Raw genomic sequence first — 15,818 nt, forward strand, 5'->3', positions numbered from 1 at the left:
TGTAACTATTAATTAGAAGAGGATTCTAAGAATTTTCTAAAAAAAATCACCTTTAATTCAATTTTTGTAACTCATGGGATTAATTATAACGTGTTGTTGAACGTTTGCTAAAGAAAAAAGTGTAAGGATTTGTTCCAGAACACTGTATACCGGCAAATACACCGTGTGAGCCAGACATGTAATTTTGCATTTTGTAAAGAAACTACATTTTAAAACGTAAAGGCACAGGTGAAGTTAATTAATTAATTTATTTTTTAGATGTTTTTTATTTATTTTTTATTTATTTTTTATTTTTTATTTTTTTTTAAAGATTTTATTTATTTATCAGAGAGAGAGAGGAAGAGAGAGCGAGCACAGGCATACAGAATGGCAGGCAGAGGCAGAGGGAGAAGCAGGCTCCCTGCCGAGCAAGGAGCCCGATGTGGGACTCGATCCCAGGACCCCGGGATCACGACCTGAGCCGAAGGCAGCTGCTTAACCAACTGAGCCACCCAGGCGTCCCTAGATGTTTTTTAAAAGGATTTTATTTATTTATTTGACAGAGATCACAAGTAGGCGGAGAGACAGGCAGAGAGCGAGGGGGAAGCAGGCTCCCCGCTGAGCAGAGAGCCTGATGCGGGGCTCGATCCCAGGACCCTGAGATCATGACCTGAGCCGAAGGCAGAGGCTTAACCCACTGAGCCACCCAGGCGCCCCAGTTGAAGTTAATTTAAGTAATATATGCAATGTATATGAAATAGCATCATTTTACGTTGTCAGTGATATCATAGCTGTGAATGGGGTATGCAGCAGCTTTTTTTTTTTTTTTAAAGATTTTATTTATTTATTTGTCAGAGAGAGAGAGGGAGAGAGAGCGAGCACAGGCAGACAGAATGGCAGGCAGAGGCAGAGGGAGAAGCAGGCTCCCTGATGAGCAAGGAGCCCGATGTGGGACTCGATCCCAGGACGCCGGGATCATGACCTGAGCCGAAGGCAGCCGCTCAACCAACTGAGCCACCCAGGCGTCCCATGCAGCAGCTTTTTTATACTAAGGTCCGAAATCCAGTGCAAGAATTCTCCCTTGAGTCTCGCCGAAGCTCACGTGGGGAGTGGCTTCCATGTTGGACACGAGCCTCATGGGGTTTAGTGTCAAAAGCCAATGCCTAATGTCACCTTTGGCGCAGTAGAAGAGTGGGTTCAGGAAGTAGGTGCCAGTGTTAATTGGTCTTCTCAGGAAATTAGATTTTTTGTTTGGTTTTGCCAGATCAGATCAGACCCTTAATGCTTTTACTGTGCGGCGTGGGTGAGCAAGGGGAGGGACCGTCTGCCTGCCGCTGCTGTCCATTGTGCTTGTGTCCTGTGTGTGGTCTTTAGGGCCCGGTTCCGTGGTTGCTAAAAATGTTCACACTTACAATCAGACTTTTCTCGTGCTAAAATACAGGCGACGTAAAATCCACCACTTGCGTCATTTTCTTTTTTTTTAAATTTAATTTTACTTTTTCAGTGTTCCAAGATTCTTTGTTTAAGCTCCACACCCAGTGCTCCATGCAATCCGTGCCCTCCTTAGTACCCACCACTAGGCCCTCTCAACCCCCTACCACCCTCCCCTCCAAAAGCCTCCGTGCATCACTGATCATGCTTGGCCTGGCACACTTTCATACTGTCCTACCACCATGTGTCTGAGGAACCCGTCACCTCCCCACACTGAAACTCCATCCCCGTCAGACACTAACCCTCCATCGCCTCCTCCTCCCAGGCCTAGCACACCTCCTGCTGCTTTCTGTCTCCACCAATCTGAGTACTCTGGGGACCTCACGTAGGTGGGATCTTATCATCCCCTGTCCTTCTGTGACTGGCTCATTGCACTTGGCGTGCTGTCCTCGGGGTTCATCCGTGCCATAGCAGGTGTCTGGACTTCCGGCCCCGTTATGGCTGAGTAATGATGCATTGCGAGTATGTCCTGTTTGGTTTGTGGAGTCCTCCGTCCGCGGACCCTGCGTCGCTCCCCCCTGCTGGCTGTAGTGATCAGTGCTGCCGCGAACAGGGGTGTGCGAGCATCTTTTCAGTATTTTAGCTACATGTCTGTGTATTGTTATCTATCAGTTATTTGGGGATGTACACCCAGAAGTGGATTGCAGTGCCAGTTCTATGTTTAATTTCCCCACGGTCTTCTCTGATTGCTCTTTGGTCATTTCTCTGGGTTTCGGAGAGTGCACATCCTACGGGTGTGAAGGGTGCCTCAGTGTGGCTTTGAGCTGCGTTTTCCTGGCGACGAACGTGGAACATCTTTTCATGTGCTTCTTGGCCACAGTTATATTTTCTTCAGAGAAATATTTAGACGAGCCCTTTGTCCATATTTTGGTGGGTTTGTTTTTTGTTTGGCTACTCAGTTCTGAGTCCTCTGTCTTTTCCTTATGATAGCGTCTTATCAGAGTGTAGGACGTATTTCCCCCATTGTGAGTTTTCTTTTCTCACTTTCTTGATAACGTGTTCTTTGCTGCACAAAAGTTTCTAATTTTGCCAAAGTCCAATTTACTTATTTGTGTGACAGTCCAAAGGGCCCCAAGTAGTCAAAACAATCTTGAAAAAGAACCTCCAAGATGGAGGCTTCACACCTACGGATTTTCAAACTTACAGCAAAGCCACAGTAGATAAAACAGCGTGGTGCCGGCCTAAGAAGACAGATGGCCCGACGGAGTGGGATGGGGAGTCTAGAAATAAACCTTCACCGGCACGGCTGATTGATTTTGGACGAGGAGGATCAAGATCGTTCTTTGGGGGAAGAATTGTCTCCTTAACAAGTGGTGTGGGGACGGCGGGATAGCCACAGGGGCATGAAGTTGGGCCCTTCTCACACCGTATGCAAGAACTAACTCAACACGTGTCAGTGGCCTGACTATAAGAACGAAAGTCATGAAACTCTTAGAAAAATTCGTGGGGCTGAAGCTTCATGACCTTGGACTTGGCAGTGCTTCTTAGCTAAGACCCCCCCAGGCCGGAGTAGCAAGTAGCTCATGGCTGTCTGAGGGCGGCCTCAGTAGCCACCTGCTGATTTTGTCAGCTTTTCTTTGGCTCAACCTAGAAGCCCACCTAACGACGTGCACCTATGCAGACGCCCGTTTCAATAGGCTGATGGCGAAGCAAGGCCCGGGGCCGCATGGGGCCGCATGGGGCCGCACACTGAGCCTTGACGCCTGGCACCGGATGCTTTCTTGCTCCTGGTCCGCAGAGTTCCCTTGTTCCCGCTGCCTTCCTCCTCCGGGGTCCACTCTGCTGCAGGGTCAGCTCGCGCCGGCGGACGTGGAGGGTCCGACCTGGGAACTGACCCTCTGACCAGGGTGATGATGGTATTTTTATCTGCAAGATTTGCCTCTTCATTTCCCGTACCCGCATGGGAAGAAAAGGAGGCAAGCAGAAAGTGCCCCAAATATAGTCAGGCTCTTGGCAGTGTGTAAAGCATCACAAAATGCATGTTACTTTGTTCCATCATGTTTCTGAGCATGGAGTCCAGGGGACAGCCTCAGACGATCACCAGGGGACCTTTCTTCTGTGCCTCAGCTGCGGGCTATGACTTGCCTCTAATAATGAGAACCTTAAAGAATAATGTACCCCAATCCAAGCCGCGCCTCTGTGTCTCTCCATTTGTTTCATTCTTGTGGATACCATGAGTCTTGCAGGGGTACCTGAGGACACCCCCATCCTAACACCCCCCAGGGGTAGGGGCCCCATTATCTGGGTGTAGCTGGTTGTGCCTGTCCTCTGTTTCAACACCTGTCCTTACGCTGCAGGGCAGGATGTTTCCAGAACACCATGAGGCAAGGTTCCGGGACAAGGAGTCTGCTTCTTTGGGGAAAGATAAGCCCCCGATGTTTAACTCTTTATGTCTGACAAATGTTTCCCACTAACAAATCAGTCATTTTTTAGGGTCCACAAAGAAGGGACATGAAGTGAATGTTTAATTAAATCGAGATTCTAAAAATAAATAAAGGTACGCTCTCCTCTCTAGAGAATTTACACGGAATTTGTTTAACAATGAAGTGTAAATATTGTGATGAAGGCGAATGTGTTTGAGGAGAAGGCATCCTGGAGAACCGAGGCGAGGATTGAGTAGAGATCACCCGTGTAATCTTCAGGAGAGGCACGCGCCTTTGATCTCAGACCATCGATGGGGATTTGTGGCAAGAGAGCACCCAGATGGTCAAGTTTTTCCAAATGCTCACACTTCATGAGCTGAATTCTTCTACTCTAGGAGATTAGGTTTGAATGATTTATTTTACATATGTGTGTGTGTGTGTGTGTGTGTGTGTGTGTGTATAAGAAAACATTATATATATATGTATATATAATTTTCTCTTTTTTTCCTGCAAGCTTAATTCAGGCTAGAACGCAGGTGAAGGCTGTGGTTTTACCGACATGCTCCTTTTTTCTCATTCATAGGAATCTGCTGTTTCTCCTACAGGAGGTTTGGATGGGCAACGTCTGTGAGTCAGGAAATTGAAGTCCATTTCCCCCTGATTCTTAGCCCTGTAGGCTCGGATAGCCTCCTGTCATTCTGCACCCTGTGACAGCGCCTATAGGGCCTGTGTCCCCCCACACCCTGCCATACCCCGAACTTCTCCAGGTACCAGCTGGGCGTCATGCCCGTTAGCTCACTTCTGACACTGCGCAGCCGAGAGGAGATGAGATCTTGGGCTGAGGGCTCAGTCCTGCGGGCAGCCTGCTCTCCCTTTCAGATGCCCGTGGCAAGCCCTGATGGTCGCCTGCACTTCCGACTGGCTAGAAATCAGGGATTTCCACGACCCCCTCCTTGGGTTTGATTAATTTGCTAGAGCGGCTCCCAGAGCTCAGGGAAGCACATGGCTTACTAGGTCAGTGGTTTATTAGGTAAGGGGGTAGCTCGGGGAGAGCAGATGGAAGAGGAGAGGCTTGGGGCCAGGGCTGAGGAAGGGGTGGAGCTTCCGTGCCCACTCCAGGTGCCCCTCTCCCCACTCTCCCTGCAGTCCCCGTGTGCCCTTGCCCGGGATCTCTCCAAATCCTATCCTTTTAGGGTTTTATGGTGTCTCCATTACATGGTCATGATCAACTAAATAATTGGCCATTGGCAGAGTCAACCTTCAGGCCTTCTCTCCTCCCCGGAGGTGGGAGGAAGGGAAGCTGCAGATTCCGAGGCTCCCTTTAGGGCTGGTTCCCCTGGCAACCAGCCCCCCAATCTTTAGGTACTTTTCAAAGGTCGTCTCTTTAACATAAACCCAGTGTGGTGGAAAGGGGCTCCTCGTCAGTAACAAGACACCCGTTTCCCCTTTATGGCTCTAGAGACCAGATCTTTTACTAAAAGACACTCCCATTGCTGTCCTCACTCAGGAGATGCCAAGGGTTTTGGAAGCTGTGCGCCAGGAACCATGATGAAGACCAAATATATACGAAAAATGTCTTTTCATCATCTGAATGATCAAATGTGTATTTCTTATAAATCACAATACCGTACCGCTAACCTCAGTTTCCGTATTTAAAATGTCTCATTTTGAATTCTTTAGTATAAGACACGCAATTTATGATACTTTGGGATGGCTCATTTCCTCCCTTTCCCTCATTTATCTATGTATAAGCTTTTCAGATGTGTAAGGGGATGAGAGAGTGTTGAATCCAGACAAGTTCCAGAAAAGGAGAGCAGAGACGTATCCAGACTGTCATCCTACTCAGGGCACGGGCTCTGGGGGACAGATCTGCGCACCCGGAGATCCCCTCTAGCTGCCCCTCCCAGCCAATGTGGTGATTCTTTCGTAAATCAGGACAACCGGGGATTAGCAGACATTCGTAAAAACAATGGCTGTGAACAACGGACAGACAGAACCCGAGATAGCTCAGATATGTGACAAGGACAGCAGCCAAAATGTCAGTCAGCGTTCTCACTGACAGCGTGGGGTCGCCTTCCTTGAGATAAGAAAGAAAAGTGCTACTGTGAGAAAGGAAGATCAGAGTGCCAGAAAGGTGCTTGAAAGTGTAAGGGGAAAGATTCTAGAGAAATCAGAAACAGGCACACTCCCTCCATCACCTAGGAAGAGTTCCAGAAAGAGAGAGAAGGCATGGCGGCTGGGATAATGCACTTTTTTAAAAAGAGGAGAAAATTTGGCCAGGCTGTGAGGTGGTCAGGTTTTGCAGCCTTCCCCAACCCTCAAAAAACAATTAAAAAGCAGTTCTCCATCCATCCTGGTGAGATATTGTAACTCCCAGAGTATAGAGAATATTCTCAGCTTGCCAAAGAAAAGGGAAGATCCCAGCTTCCCTCTAGAGATAAGAATCTCCTACTGACTTGGATTTCGCATGGGTATCCCTGGATGATAAGGTTAAAAATCAGAGAATCCTTAAAATCTGAGGAAAGCACAATTCGAGCTTAATTTGGCTGTAGGGTTGCATCTATCAGGTGAGAAAGGCGTGCACTCAGAAATGTCAGTGGCGTCAGAATTTATCAGTAATGTTGCTACCAAAACAAAAATGGATCCAAGGAAGGTGATGATAGACTGAAATCCAAAACTTGGCAACTAAGAGTCACCAAGGTAAAAAAATAAAAAAAGCGAGGAGGAAAAACCCAGCCGAACCTAAGACCGCCCGGGATGCAGACACAGAAAATTACGCCTCAGTCAGGAAAGTCTGGTTGATAGTGACCTTTTCCTCAGTGGGTTCAATCCTACTCTCTACTTTTGCCTTGAAGAATCTGTACAACACCCCCCTTTTTATTTAAAGATTTTTCTTATTTATTCGTCAGAGAAAGAGAGGACACAAGCAGAGGGAGAAGCAGACTCCCCACTGAGCAAGGAGCCTGATGCAGGACTCGATCGCAAGACCCTGAGCCGAAGGCAGATGCTAAACCGACTGAGCAACCCGGGTGTCCCTACAAAACCCTTTTAATGCTGTTTATTGATAGGGTTTTAGAAACAACCTGCAGGCAAAAGACTTAATATAAATTTTAGAATAAATTGACAGTATTGTACCTAGAAAATTGAAAGACTGTACTTTAAATAATGTACTTTAAAAATAGAGAACTGACAAAGCCCAGGCAGCTGAGGAAGGCATTGTGCTAATCCCACAGAAGGACATGGCCCAGTCAGAAAGTCAAGACACTAAGATGTAGGATTGAAGCAGCGAGTGCATTATTTAAAATTATAATGGTGAACATCAGGAAGTGACAACTGAGTGTCCGTTCTTTTCAACAGAGGCTATTTCTGGAAAGAGAGACAGGCGGCCGAAGGAAGGACGGGGCCTGGGTGTGGATGAAAGCCAGTCTTACAATCTCCTTTATCTTTTAAATCAACTCATCGTTCATTTGTTTGTTTGAAAGTTTTTAAGCTGAAACATCACAGGTGGTTCGGGTGGGTCTGGGGTGGGGGTTTTGTGTCTCCATAAGACCCATCCTGATACACTTTCCCCTAGAGTACCCCAGACTGGTTATCCCTTCCCCTTCCCTTAAGCCCTGAATCTCCAAGAGAAATCCACGCTTGTCTTTCTGGTCATCTCTTCAGTCCTGTGGCCCCGAAATGCACTGCAAGATGGCTCTGGCTCCCTCCACAGCCCCTGACACACCAATTACATGAAACGCTGTCCCAGTCTTCCTCCACCTGCTACCGCCCCACACTCTATCAGTAAGGATATTTTCTTTGAACTTGGGTCTGAGATCCAAACCTATGAGGTGTCCTGGTTTTTTATGATATCTAAAAAATTTTGATATTTCATTCACATGATAGTTTTGAAAGATGAGGTTCACTCAGAACAATCTGGCTGACCACCCTGTTAACCCTGAACATGTCATTTCTCACACTGGGGTCTCTGGACCTCTTCCTCTGTATCTGTGAATCTGTTTCAGAATCAAGAGATGAGCACGTGCAGTGGCTTACTGCCCCTCAGTGAGTTTGGAATCAGGAAGTACGTGCTCTCCAACTTCTTCCTTCCTTCCCTCCCTTCCCTCCTCTCCCTTCTTTCTACATTCAACATTGTTTCACTATTCTGGGCCCTTTGAATTTTCATGTGAATTTTGGAATCAGCTTGTCAATTTCTGTAAAGTAGCCATTTGGGATTTTTGTAGGAATTGTATTGAATCCATAGGTGATTTGAGGAATATTGCCATTTTAACAAAATTAAGTCCTCTGACATTTAAACATGGGTGCCTTTCCACTTATTTAGGTTTTTAGATTCTTTCAACAATATTTTTTAATTGTCAGAGTGTAATGTTTATGCTTCCTCATTAATTTTATTCCTGAGTATCTTATGCTTTTTGATGATACTATAAATGGAATTGGTTTCTTAATTTTGTCTCAGATTATTCATTGCAAGCATGTAGAAATACAGTTGATTTCCACATGGACACTCAAAACCCTTTTAGGGGTAGTTTATTGGTTCTTTTTTCTTTGTGGAAGATTTCTTAAAATTTTCTATGGACAAGGTTATGCCATCTGCCATAAATGGTTTTGTTTTGTCCTTTCCGATCTAGATGCTTTTTATTTTGTGTTCTTGACTTTTCTTCTAGTCAAAACCTCCCGGAAAATAGCAAATAGAAGCTCTAAGACTGAGAACTCTTGTCTTTTTCCTGGTCTTTGGGAGAAAACTTTCAGTCTTTCATCATTAAGTATTTTCTTAGTTGCCCTGTTGCATAATGTGCCCTTTTTCTGGTTGGGGAAATTTCCTTTTATTTTTGATCCTCTTTTTTTTTTTTTTTAAATCATGACTGAGTGCTGAATTTTGTCAACTTCATTCCTTTTTGTATCTACCGAGATCTATAATTTTTTTAGTCTTTTATTGATAATGGTATGTTATAGTAATATTTGAATGTTAAACCAACTTTGCATTCCTGGTATAAATCTCACTTTGTTATAATGTACAATCTTGTTTATATATTGATGGATTCAGTTCGCTAGTATTTTGTTGAAGATTTTTGTATATATTCATAAGATTTTGTATATATTCATAGATTTTGTATATATTCATAAGATTTTGTATATATTCATAAGAGATACTGGTGTGTAGTTTTATTGTGAAATCTTTGCTTCAAGCTGGCATCAGGGCTTCAAAAACAGTGACAAGTGTTCTTTCCTAGTCCACTTTCTGGCAGAGTTTGTAAAGTGTTGGTATTAATCCTTCAAATGTTTGCTGGAATTCACCAGTGAAGCCGTCTGGACCTGCCTTTCCTTGTGGATAGTTTTTTGATTACTACTCTGCTACTACTCTTCAGATTTTCCATTTCTGCTTGATTGAGCTTTGATAGTTTGGGTCTGTCTCATCTGAGCCACTAGTGTTACCATGTTACCATGAGGCAGGTCACAGGAGCTCCTTATAACACTTCATATTTCTGCAAGGTCTGTAGTAATGTCTCCTCTTTCACTTCTGATTTTAGCAGTTAAGTCTCCTCACTTCTTTGGTCAGTCTGGCAAAAAGTTTGTTGGTTTTGTTGATATTTTGAAAGAACCAGCTTTCAGTTTCTTGATTTCTCTCTATTGTTTTTCTATTCTTTGTTGTACTAACTCTCACTTTAATCTTTCCTACATTTTTCTTACTTTGGGTTTAGGTGGGTGATTAGGTTACCGATTTGCAATCTTCATTCTTATTTAACAGAGATATTCATAGCTACAGTTTCCTTCTAAACACTGCTTCAGCTACATCCCCTCCACGATTTTTTTTTTTTGGCCTTCTTCGCACTTTGTGCCTTCTCTCCAGTTTGTACCCCTGACCCTACTGCTCCTTTGTGATCCCTTTCGCTGCCCAGTCTTCACTAAATGTAGCCAGAGAGCTTGGGTTCCCAACCACACCAGTGCTGGGTCTTGTCTTGTTTCACTAGCGCCCCCTAGCAGCTATGAAAAGAAGGTGCTATTATTACGTCTATCTTCTGTTGCAGGCAATTCTAGTGCAGGAAGTCTAAGTAGATAACTCACCAAGTTCTCTTACATCAAATTTGGCATTTGGTCTTCTCTCTTGGTACGTGCCTTCTCCCTGGCCAATTTTACTTTTTATAGTGCTATTTCTGTGTAGATGAGACCTACGCATTCATTGCTAGACTAGACTTCTCTGCTGACCTTTCAGACTAAAGCCCAGTCACCAACAGATACTATCTCTACCTGTCTGTCCTACAAACCTGAAGCAATCACAGCTGCTTCCTCATCTTCTTCAAACCTGCCTTTCTTCTTGACTAACATGCCACCGCTTACCTGCCTGCCCAGCTCGCCCAGATGGCAGCACTGGCTTAGTACCCCTGCATGAACATTGGCTCTACTCCCGCCCTTGGACTTTGGCAAGAGGCAATGTCTCTTGGATAATGCACAGTTCATCACTCCGCATCTTCACCCAGCCCTTGGTGGCATCTCTCCTGAGGGCCCCACTGGGCTTTCCTCCTGCCTTGGCTTATGATTTGACCACTGTCAGATTCCTGCTTCTATGCCACCACCTTAGGGCAGCAGGGTCTGGAATCCCGGGTTGGCTGAGTTGCCCTCAGACCTCTCTTTTGCAGCATCACTGTGATATAATTTATTAATTATCTGTGAAGTCATCTTCTCATTTCTGCCTGCTTCACTTAATCCTAAAATCCATGGGAACAGAGCCCCTTCCTTAGGTCTGCCCTCTGCACACGGGTTTTCTGACCCCTCGCCCAGAGCCTGGTCTTTCCAGGAAGCTCAGTAGATAGTTCTCGGGCAAGTGCACAGCTGTAGCTCTGGATTCTTCCTATTTGTGTTTCGTGTTGGCTTTCTCCATTTTGGTTGCCAGTGGAATAATGGAGACACCTTAGCAAGGCCAGCCGCATACTCAGCACACACAGGATGAGCGTGAGCTCAAGGCCAAGGGCTATAGAGATTTTGGAATACAGAGCTTAAGACACATTCCCTTCCAGGTAGATGCTCCCAGTCCAGACTGAGCTCAACAGCCATAGTACAAGGCAAGGCTGAGTGTGGACATGGCCTCCCAAGAACAGAGAGTGGCTTGTTCTGAGGTTTCAAGCCAGGTCCCAGAGACCACTGCATTTTTTTTTTTTTTTAATGTAGAACAGTGTATTATAATTCTGTACTCTTGAGTTGATCGCAATGATCTTGTGAGCATTTAATAGATTGTCCAAACTCCGGAGCGGGCTTTCCTTAAGCCTTTTGCTGTCTTTGAACTACCTGACACCTCTCTGTGTTTTCCTGGGACATTTGATGCTTCTTCAGCCTCCTGGTTGGTGAGGGATTCCCAAGTGCTTGCAAGTACGGCTGAAATTTCATTGAGCTGGTTTGGAGGCAAATACTGAAGCTTGGAGAAGAATTGGAAGACGGAATGCCGGCATCCTGGGCTTCGATCCGATGCCCTGTCTGCCATTGGACATAGTTACACCTATTCATTTCGATGGCTAATTACACTTAATCGTTGGCCTCTGAAATTGACTTTGCTGAGCAGTCACTTTTCTTATGGTCCATGAGTTACTGGAGATGGGAAGCGTGACCAGCACCGTGGTTTCCTGGAAGAAATGGGTTCCATGCTTCACATTTCCACAGTCTTGTCCACCTGGGGGGAAAAATGGATCTTGCTTAATTCTCTACTTCTTTGTCTGTTATATGTCCTTCCTTCCCGGAGAAGAGACAGGACGAAAGATAGTTGGTCATCCATATGTGAGGACAGCACACTTCCTCTTGGGTGGGAGGCAATGTTTGTAATGAAGAAAAACCCCATTCTGCTCCATTTTAGCAACCACTTGTGGCTGTTTCTTCTGTTACCTCAATAACACGTGACTCCTGGTAATTCTTAAAAAGAAAGTACCTATAATCATTTTAACTTTGATTGAAATTTGATTTGAATGAGTGGGCCCTCCAAACATTGTAGTTACCTGCCAACGCTTGCTGCTCAGTGACCCAGTCCATACCACGGCCTTGGCAGTGACCAAGCCACTGCCGCCAGCTCCCGGTATAGGTGGCCTGGGGACACCCCACGGGGGGGCAGTGACACTTGGTTTGTGTGCCAGGCCCACCTGTCTCCAGCCACGTGAAGTCCGGGAAGTTACACTCCCTGATGCCTTCTGTGCTTCTAGTGTTCTCAGTGCACAACGGGGACAGTGACACTGGGGCTGTAGGTGGTGAGGATTTCATGGGTTAATATAAACATTGAATAAATATTAACAGCATTCTCTTCCCCACCCCTGTAGTTATAAAAAATCATATAGTATGACCTGAATGTACTTTGGGTGAAACAATAAGGGTCCTCTGTGGTTTTGTGTGTGTGTGTGTGTGTGTGTGTGTGTGTGTGTGTGTGTGTTGGAGGGTACTTCATGCCCATCTCCCCTTTCCCTTCCCTTGATGCCACCTCCCTTGGACTGACTTGGCACCTTCTCCCTAGACACAGGGATGCTCAGGGTCGTGGTCTAAGAAGGAGAAACAGACTGACTGTAGTTAGCTACTTAATAGAGCAACGGTCCTATTGAAAATTGGAGATTGACCATAATTACTAGAATTCTAGACTATTTAAATGAAATTCAAATTATCTTATGTTGGGAGCATGAAAGCAAAACATATCTCTCCTGTTCTTTTTAAGCTACCAAACGAGGGTAATGTGCTCCTTCTCAAGATTTTCTTCTTTTTCTTTTCTTTTTCTTTTTTTTAAACGAATTGTCTCCCACGTCTGGTTCCTCGGCAAGGTGCTTCCTGGTGACAGTCAGAGGTCCTAAGCAACATGCCGGAACAGAGCAATGACTACCGCGTGGCCGTGTTCGGGGCCGGGGGCGTTGGCAAGAGCTCGCTGGTGCTGAGGTTCGTGAAGGGCACGTTCCGGGAGAGCTACATCCCCACGGTGGAGGACACCTACCGGCAGGTGATCAGCTGTGACAAGAGCATCTGCACACTGCAGATCACCGACACCACAGGCAGCCACCAGTTCCCGGCCATGCAGCGGCTGTCCATCTCCAAGGGCCACGCCTTCATCCTGGTCTACTCCATCACCAGCCGGCAGTCGCTGGAGGAGCTCAAGCCCATCTATGAGCAGATCTGCGAGATCAAAGGGGATGTGGAGAGCATCCCCATCATGCTGGTGGGGAACAAGTGCGACGAGAGCCCCAGCCGCGAGGTGGAGAGCGGTGAGGCCGAGGCCCTGGCCCGGAAGTGGAAGTGCGCCTTCATGGAGACCTCAGCCAAGCTCAACCACAACGTGAAGGAGCTCTTCCAGGAGCTGCTCAACTTGGAGAAGCGTAGGACCGTGAGCCTCCAGATCGACGGGAAAAAGAGCAAGCAGCAGAAAAGGAAAGAGAAGCTCAAAGGCAAATGCGTGGTCATGTGAAGTCCCGTCCGTGGGAGGAGCCACGGCGTGTCCCCCTATCCCCACTCCCATCCCCTTCCCCACCTCACGTGACACCCGCTGTCGTCAGGGTAGCATGTCTGATGCCCACGTGTTCAACATCGCCTTTGGACCGAGCCACACGCCCTGTCCTCCCTGAGAGGGCCCTTCAAGCCACCATCGATAAGCACCCCCTCTCCAGAATCAGGGATTCTTCCCAGCCCTTTGGATGGACGCCCTGCCTTGCCCGGCCTTGTGGGGGATGGAGAGGCTCTGGCTGTCTCCAAAGGCGGCTTCACCAGGAAAGGATGGTCTGGGTTGGCGGGAACGGGTCCCGTCTGCATGCTTGCGACAGTGTGGGACCCCAGCCACGGCCCACCCTGACCAGGCCATCCCCCCCCAACTCGCTCAAAGCTGGACACCCTTGGGGCCGGGAGGGGCGGGAGGGGAGGAGCCCAGGCCAAGCTCATTCCATTTCAGGTCCTTTAGCTGAATTACAAATAACATGTCACAGTGGCCCCCGGAGGGTGCTCGCTGACGGGTCCCTGACATGTGAGGTTTGCTGCTTAAGGGGGAGGCACTCCCAACACCAGACCTCGTTAGCGGGTGTCCCTGTCACTTTTAGGAGGATTTATTTCACATACAGTGGTGGCATCCTGCTGGGTCAGACACCCTGCAGGGTGGGAGCAAGGGTATCTGGACTGACTAGCGCAGTGTCCTGGCACTCGGTGAGTTCCCCTTGAGGGTTTTAGAGATGTGCTTTATCTTCCCTTTGACCCAGGAGGGGTCTGCTTCTTCCAGCCCCTCAGGTTTTAAATAAAGGCAATTAAAGTAGCCATTATTTTTAGACAGCTGTTTGCCTTCCAAGATGGTTTCCTTCTTCTCGGTAACTCCATCTATATGCCGCTGGAACAGCCAGCAAAGGCCATCCGAAGACCAGAAGCACATCTGTTTTCTAAGTCACATGGACACCTCTACGCCATACTCTGCCCCTCGATGAAATACTTCGAATCAGAAGTCGTTCACTGTGTTTTTGATGATCTGTCTGTAACAGAAGCATATTCCCAGAAAGCGTGTTCAAGGAATGGGTTATCTTGCATGCTCTGTGACACCAGTGTCTTCTCATCGCTGTTCGACGTGCTCTCCACTCCGGAAACAATGATCTTTTCCTCTTAATGACCTTGTGTGCATCCTTAATCCTCCAGACCAAATCAGGGCGTCTGCTGGTTCCTGCGTGCTGGCGAGGAGATGGGTGGAGGCTAGAGGCAGGCTCAGCCCGCTCAGCTTAACTGCTGTGTCCAGTCTGGTTTGGCTTTGCTTCCAGAAAGTTCCCACCGACAGAGCCTGTGAGCCCTCCTGTTTGTTCGAGTCGGTGTTGCTCACACTGGCCCCAATTCCAGAATCTTCCTTTTAGCAGGGCTTCCTGCCTGGCAGGTGGAAGAGGCTGGAGGGGGTCCTGGTGTGGGACGGGGAGCCCCCAGCTGTCAGATGGCCACTCCAGCCTCCACAGAGTGGTCAAGTTGGGGATGTTTGCTTTCAGCCCCTTTCGTTCTGCTCTTGTCTAGACAGCTCCGTGCACTGGGCACACCCTCTATCAGCCCTTTCTGGTTCAGCATCCTTGGCTTTGCTGTTCTTCTGTGCTCTGCCAGCAAGTACCCAGGTGGTATGGGTGGTGCCATGTGTGGGAGACACCACTGAGAACCAGCCGCCCCACTATCTTCCCACATGTTGGTCTTCTAGTGGCACCCTGAGCAGGGAGGGTGTGGATGTGGCCTGCATGCCAGTGGGGTTGGGGAGCCCAGAAGGATGCCTCAGCCAGACCACAGGTCCCAGCAGGTCCTAAGGGAGGCCCCTCCCCCATGGTGGCTGCCCCACAGCCTTCACAGCAACACCTGGCTGGTGAACTTTCTAGAACATTTATTTTTCAACCTAGTCCTACTTTTTTTTTTTTTTTTACTTGTTTCTATTCTTTGAGAGACGTGACCAGTTTGTCATTTGGATGTGGGTTAAGTGGAAGAAGAAACAGGACGTCACAGCCACCATCGGAGGCTGTGGTCTAGCAGGGGCTGTGTGCGTGTCCCCGAGGCTCCTGGCATGAGGCCTCCCTGCCAGGCACCCTGTCCTCACTGGTAGAAGTCACAGTTCCTGTTCTGCCTCTCATGTCTCAGTCTGCCACTGAAGCATTTAGAGCTTCATCAATAGAGTTTTGGGTTTTTTTAATTAACATACAATGAATTATTTGTTTGGGGGTACAGGTCTGTGATCATCAGTCTTACACAATTCACAGTGGTCACCATAGCACATACCCTTCCCAGTGTCCATCCCCCAGCCACCCCAGCCCTCCCACCCTCCTCCGGCAACCCTCGGTCTGCTTCCTGAGATTAAGAGTCTCTTATGGTCTGTCTCTCCCTCTGGTTTCAAGGCAGAGGGTTATGGGGGAAAAGAGGAAAAAATAGGAGGAGCTTTTAATGGTTGAAAACTGGAGCCATTTTGCTCCTTTGTACTTTGCCCATGAGTTTCTGGGAAGGCTACTGGTGCCTCTGTCACAGGTCTTCGTTGGGAGATCATTG

The 15,818-nt window shown here is 47.4% G+C and overlaps 1 protein-coding gene across 1 annotated transcript; it reads left to right on the forward strand.

Annotated features, from left to right (window-relative positions):
- Positions 1-12,590: 12,590 nt before the first annotated feature.
- LOC111153580 (DIRAS family GTPase 2) lies at positions 12,591-15,490 on the forward strand. Its single transcript, XM_022512703.1, has one exon. It carries the CDS (start codon positions 12,652-12,654, stop codon positions 13,249-13,251), a length of 600 nt encoding a protein of 199 aa, XP_022368411.1. The 5' UTR covers positions 12,591-12,651; the 3' UTR covers positions 13,252-15,490.
- Positions 15,491-15,818: the final 328 nt, after the last annotated feature.

The sequence above is a fragment of the Enhydra lutris genome, unplaced genomic scaffold, assembly GCF_002288905.1.
Source record: "Enhydra lutris kenyoni isolate GAN:26980312 unplaced genomic scaffold, ASM228890v2 scaffoldscaffold33, whole genome shotgun sequence".
Taxonomy (NCBI): domain Eukaryota; kingdom Metazoa; phylum Chordata; class Mammalia; order Carnivora; family Mustelidae; genus Enhydra; species Enhydra lutris.

What these genes read in the sequence shown, in the direction of transcription:
- LOC111153580 (XM_022512703.1), top strand. Translation starts at nt 12,652, where the DNA reads ATGCCGGAACAGAGCAATGACTACCGCGTGGCCGTGTTCGGGGCCGGG.